Source organism: Anser brachyrhynchus (genome assembly GCF_964034855.1).
Source record: "Anser brachyrhynchus genome assembly, chromosome: 10".
Lineage (NCBI taxonomy): Eukaryota > Metazoa > Chordata > Aves > Anseriformes > Anatidae > Anser > Anser brachyrhynchus.
The window spans coordinates 4,403,349-4,409,242 of record NC_137705.1 but is presented as its reverse complement, the minus strand read 5'-3'; the positions used below and the strand labels follow the sequence as shown (position 1 = coordinate 4,409,242).

The 5,894-nt window shown below is 57.3% G+C and overlaps 1 protein-coding gene across 1 annotated transcript; it reads left to right on the top strand.

Annotated features, from left to right (window-relative positions):
• The first annotated feature begins 3,166 nt into the window (after window positions 1-3,166).
• GPR27 (G protein-coupled receptor 27) lies at window positions 3,167-5,297 on the top strand. Its single transcript, XM_080606016.1, has one exon. The coding sequence runs from the start codon at window positions 3,296-3,298 to the stop codon at window positions 4,436-4,438; it is 1,143 nt and encodes a 380-aa protein (XP_080462142.1). The 5' UTR covers window positions 3,167-3,295; the 3' UTR covers window positions 4,439-5,297.
• Window positions 5,298-5,894: the final 597 nt, after the last annotated feature.

The following is a 5,894-nucleotide window of genomic DNA, read 5'->3' as shown; positions in this document are numbered from 1 at the left end:
CGGTGCCGTGCTGTGTCCAGGCCATGCCAACCCCTCACGCCTCCCCAGGCATCCCGGTGCCTGCTGGAAGAGCTCCACAAGCAGCTTTGCGAAGGGGTCACTAAATATCCCAGCTCTCATTTTTGGGCCATGCAGCCAGTTCTGAACTGCAGGTACTGTAAACGTGACACTGCCCAAACGTCTGAACAGAGACGGAGCCTGGGCGAGGCACTTGCTGGAGCCCGGAGGGTCTGACACAGAGGACGTGGGGTGCCCCGAGGTGTGGGCATGTCCTGTCCACATCAGCACCGAGCACCTGGCTGGGCTCTGGGGTGTAACGGGTGGTTACTGTGGCTGCTCTGCCCGACCTCAGCCCCTTGGGGACGTGAGGAGCCTGCTCCTACGAGGACTGTTAGCCCCCCAACTTCCCTGCTCCTACGAGGACTGTTAGCCCCCCAGCTGCCCCTTATTTTCCCGTTCCTTTTAGCTGTTCCCATAGCACTGCACCTCTCCGCAAGCTGCACAAGGAAACGCCAGGTCCCTGGCTCGCACCCTACAGCGCCATACAGCAGCACCGTCACAGGAGCAGCCGGGGGAGATGGATGAACCACGGATCCCCACCAGCCCTCCCCTTGCTACAGGTGGGAGAAAGATGAGCTGGCAATTTGCTGCCGACCTGGCAGGAGAGCAGTGAATTACGGCAGCTCCCGAGCCATCTCAGCTGCGCTGGCGGGCGTTCAGCGAGAGGAGAAGCCCTCCCGCGGGCACAGAGGAGGGAAGCAGGTGTGCTGCGCCCTTTCGCTCGCTTGATCTCAGAGATGGCAGAGCTCTCGGAGGCCATAAGGTCTCCTCTGCTCCTCCAAAGAGCCACGCACCCCAAGGACAACTGCTCCTGGTGCTTGGGCTTGGCAAAGAGCTCGGGCTGCTGGCACCCCGATGTGGGAGCGTCCTGTAACCCGGCCCTGCCTTGCGCTGGGGACAGCCCAGGCTCGAGGTTCCCCGTGTCCTCCAGAAAGGCTGCTCCCGGTGCCAGCTGCCGAGGGGACACCGCGCACCCGACGCTCGTCACTGCCTGCCACAGCAATGTGAGAAACGCCTGGGAAATCGCACAGAGCACTGAACAACCCGTGGGCAATTCCCTGTCACAGTACAACCTCGGTGCAAATGAGAAACTTAACAACTGAGAACAGCTCAGATGTGCTGGTAGGAAGCAAAAAGCAGCCTCAATTATCTGCCTTTTTTATTTTTTTTTTTCCCCTTTCAGGATTTCTTTGCTCTCTGAATGCTAGCAATAAAGAGCAGATAAAAACCTGACCCATGGGCGAGCGAAGTCCTGCATGTGATGGAGATCTCAGCCAAACTTTGGGCCAAAGTCTGCTGTTGGTCCCACCAGCGTCTGGACACCGAGCTGAGCTCTGGGCAGCCGGTGGCACCCCTGAGGCCAGCGCCTGGCCCCTGGCAGGCCCAATGGCTTTCTGCAACCAGCCAGCAAGCTCTGGGGCTGATGCAGCTTTTGGGGCTGATGCAGACGATTTAATTGCTATCGTTTCTGGAATAATGCTGAATTTACTGATGGCTTTTAATAGAACGCTTGAAAGCATTTCAGACTTGCCCTTCACAGGAGGCCATGAAGGAAATTCAGTAGCAGTGCAATAATTGCATTAGCATCTCCAGCGCCCAGGGCCGCGGGGCGGTGTGTGCCTTGCAGGGCGCACGGAGAGGCCTTGCCCTAAATACACAAGGATGGCAAAGTGGGTGAGAGAGGACAAGAGCCTGCATCTCACCGGCCTGTGCTAATTAAACTGCTCATTGTGAACCCGCACCACGAGTGCAGGGGCACCAGCGCCGTGCAAGTCAGGCCAAAGGCATCTACCCGGTGCACAGAACCCACCCCCAGCTCTCCCCGTGCCCCATACAGAATTGTGCAATCACAAAACTCAGCCCAGGAGCTGGGCGGGCCCCTGCACAGCGCAGAAACACAGAAAGCATCGATGTGGCTTAGTGACATTTTGCTGCCTCCCCTCCCTTTGCCGTCTCCCCTCCCTTTCTGTTTAGGAACCCGTGTCAGACCCCAAATGTCAGCGTTCTGACTTGCGGAGGCAGCTTTTTCTTGGCGTGCACGCCGAGATGTCTGCACGGGAGCTCGCTGCAGAGCTCTGTCCCCTTCAGCCCCCCCAGCACAGCGTGCCTGGGCGCTCAGCTGCAACAGGCTCCGACTCCTGGGCTCGCTTCCCCTGCGCACCACCCTTGGGGCTACCTAAATCCGGCCAAAGCACGCTCGTGGCTGCGGCACGGGCAAGGTGTGCATCCCCCTGCCTCACAGGCACGCTGCAGCAGCCCGCATAGACGGCGGGTCCCGGCGGGCACGTCCGTGGGTGCAGCCATGTGCCGACCTACACCCATCACTTCGCCCCTGGGTGCACCCTCCCAGGCGGCTCCTGGGGACCACCTGGAGGGCGGAGACCCCACATCCCCATCCCATAGATCCCGCCCAGCCCCACCCAACCTCACCCCGTCCAATACATCCCATCCCATCCCGTCCCATCGCATCCCATCCCACCCCGTCCCATACATCCCATGCGATCCCATACCACACCATACATCCCATCCCATCCCATCCCATCCCATCCCATCCCATCCCATCCCATCCCATCCCGTCCCGTCCCACCCCGTCCCTCCCCTCCCTCCCTCCCCAGCCCCTCCGCAGCAGCGGGACCTCCGCACCGCTCCGCGCCGCTGCGCGCCCGCCGGAGCCCCGCGCTGCGCAGGGGGCGGAGGGAAGGCGGAGGGAGGGAGGGAGGGAGGGAGGAGAGGAGGGAGGGCCGGGCGGACAGACGGACGGGCGGGCGGACAGACGGACGGACGGAGGGAGGGAGGGGGCTTTACCCCATTGTCCTCGCCGGGAGCCGGGCACCGCCGCCGCGAGCAGGCTCGGCCGCCCCCCGGCCCCGCAGCAGCTGGCTGGGCGGCGGTAAAGGGGCGGGGGGGGGGGGCTCCGCACCGCTCCGCACCGCTCCCGGCCCCCAGCGCCCCCCTGCATGGGGCGGCGGCGGCGGCGCCGGGCGCGGCCCTGAGGGGGCGGCGGAGCCGCATGGCCCGGGGGGAGCCCGGCGGCAGCGCCGCTCCTCGCCCGGGGGGCGGCGGAGGAGGAGGAGGAGGAGGAGGAGGAGGAGGAAGAGGAGGGAGGCCGGGGAGGAGGCCGGCGGCGGCGGGCATGGGGGCGCCGGGCGGCGGGGGGGGTCTCGGTGCGCTGCCGCGGCGCTGAGCCCCCGGCCCTGCTGCGAGGAGGAGGAGGAGGAGGAGGAGGAAGGACCCGATGGCGAACAGCAGCGAGCTGGGGAGCAGCAGCAGCCCGCACCTGCCCAGCGCCGGCGGCCTGCTGAGCGCCTCCGGGCTGAAGCTGGCCACGCTGGGCTTGATCCTGTGCGTGAGCCTGGCGGGCAACGTGCTCTTCGCCTGGCTCATCCTCAAGGACCGGCACCTGCACCGCGCCCCGTACTACCTGCTGCTGGACCTCTGCCTGGCTGACGGGCTCCGCTCGCTGGCCTGCTTCCCCTTCGTCATGCTGTCGGTGCGCAGCGGGGCCGCCTGGCCCCACGGGCCCCTCAGCTGCAAGGTGCTGGCCTTCCTGGCCGTGCTCTTCTGCTTCCACGCCGCCTTCCTGCTCTTCTGCGTGGGGGTCACGCGCTACATGGCCATCGCCCACCACCGCTTCTACGCCAAGCGCATGACGGGCTGGACCTGCCTGGCCGTGGTGTGCATGGTGTGGACTCTCTCCATGGCCATGGCCTTCCCGCCCGTCTTCGACGTGGGCACCTACAAGTTCATCCGGGAGGAGGAGCAGTGCATCTTCGAGCACCGCTACGTCAAGGCCAACGACACGCTGGGCTTCATGCTCATGCTGGCGGCCGTCATCGCCGCCACCCACCTGGTCTACATCAAGCTGCTCTTCTTCATCCACGGCCACCGCAAGATGAAGCCGGCCCAGCTGGTACCGGCCATCAGCCAGAACTGGACCTTCCACGGGCCGGGGGCCACGGGCCAAGCGGCTGCGAACTGGACGGCTGGCTTTGGCAGGGGGCCCACGCCGCCCACCCTCGTGGGCATAAGGCAGGCCACCCACAGCCAGATCAAGAGGCTGCTGGTGCTGGAGGAGTTCAAGATGGAGAAAAGGCTCTGCAAGATGTTCTACATGATCACCTTGCTCTTCCTGCTCCTCTGGTCCCCCTACATCGTGGCCTGCTACCTGCGGGTCTTCATTAAGGCCAGCTCCATCCCCCAGGTCTACCTGACCACCTCCGTCTGGATGACGTTTGCCCAGGCTGGGGTCAACCCCATCCTTTGCTTCATCTTCAACAAGGAGCTCAGGGTCTGTCTCCGAGCCCACTTCCCGTGCTGCCAAAGCATCCAGAGCACCCAGGGCACCATCCTTTGCGATCTCAAGAGCTTTGGGATGTAGGGGGGCTTTTCTCAGTCTAAAAAAGAAAGGTGGACATCATTTTCCGTGTTTTTGCATATGGTCTCGAGAGAGTGTTACCTGTGGGGGACGTACTAAACCACCACCCAGCATCCAAACCTTAGGCTGTAAGAAGCTATTTTATTTATTTTTCTATATTTTGCGTATGCTCTCTTCAGAACATAAAGATTGCTGTCTGTGGGAACAGGTACTCGAGCAGAACACCCCCAAACCTTAGGCTGTAAGAAGCTGTTTTTCTTTGTGATTGTGTGGTTTTTAAAAACAAAACAGGGCTCCAAGTTTCTGGTCTTGCTTCTAATGTTTCTAGACATGATTCCAACAGATATGGATTAAGGCCATGACATTTTTTTTTCCTATTCCTGTCTGTTTTGATAAAGGCTTAACAATTTTACTCATGTAATATTTGATAAAGGCCAAGACAATTTTATACTAAAGTTATTTTTGATGACCTCAAGAGGTGTTGTTTTATTATTATTTGACTTCCAGTGAAGAACAAGAAGAGGACATTCCTAATGTGGTCAGAAGTCAGTTTTTGGTGGGAGCTTTGGGTTCATTCATTCTCAAATGGTTTTGAGTATTTGAAGCAGTTATAACTTTTGCTTGACATGCAAACAGTGTAGAACTAATTTAAATTTTCTTGTTGCACTATTCATTTGGTAATATTTCAGAACTATTTGTGAAATGTGATTTTAAAATACCAACTTTAAAAATAACCAACTATAGCAGTTTTTAAAACCTAGATTGAAATTCATATTTTACTGCCTTTATAGGAAGTTATCTACAAACCTGGGTAATACTTGTACATTTTGACTGTTTTCTTTAATAAAACATTGAAAACTTTTACTGTATGTAATTGTTTCAGAATGGCAGCATTCTGCTTTTGCTGACAAATAACTTATGTATATGGAAGGTTGTATGTCTTGTGTCTGAGTAGATTTCACAGCCGAAGTTATTATGGACAAGCACAATCCTTATTTGCTGTTAGATCTCAATTTAGGTGTTTATACCAATAAAAGTGACTGATGCTATTTTTAAGGAGACTTAAGTTCATGATGGGCAACAGGTTTAAATAGCGCAATTCTCTCTGTCTACTGAAAGCAAACTTCTGTTTTAGCTAATTGCTCCTCTGTTAATGATAGACAAGAGCAGGTAATTGTGGATCACTAATTTTAGTTGGCAAAGCAGTTCTGTAACATGGTGGCTTGGTCGGTGCTGTATTCATTTGTCAACTCTTAACGGGTAATTTAAGTTTAATAAGCATGGCAGTTTGACTTGCTTCATCGTTCTAGAAAAACTTGTTTGAAAGCACTTTAACTGGCAGCCTGATGGCAGGATCCTGACACAACTTTTTTTAGCCGTCTCAGAGGAAGCCGTGCCTGACGTGCTTGCTTTCAGATGTATCATGTAACATTTAACAAACATCGATCATCGCAGTTCT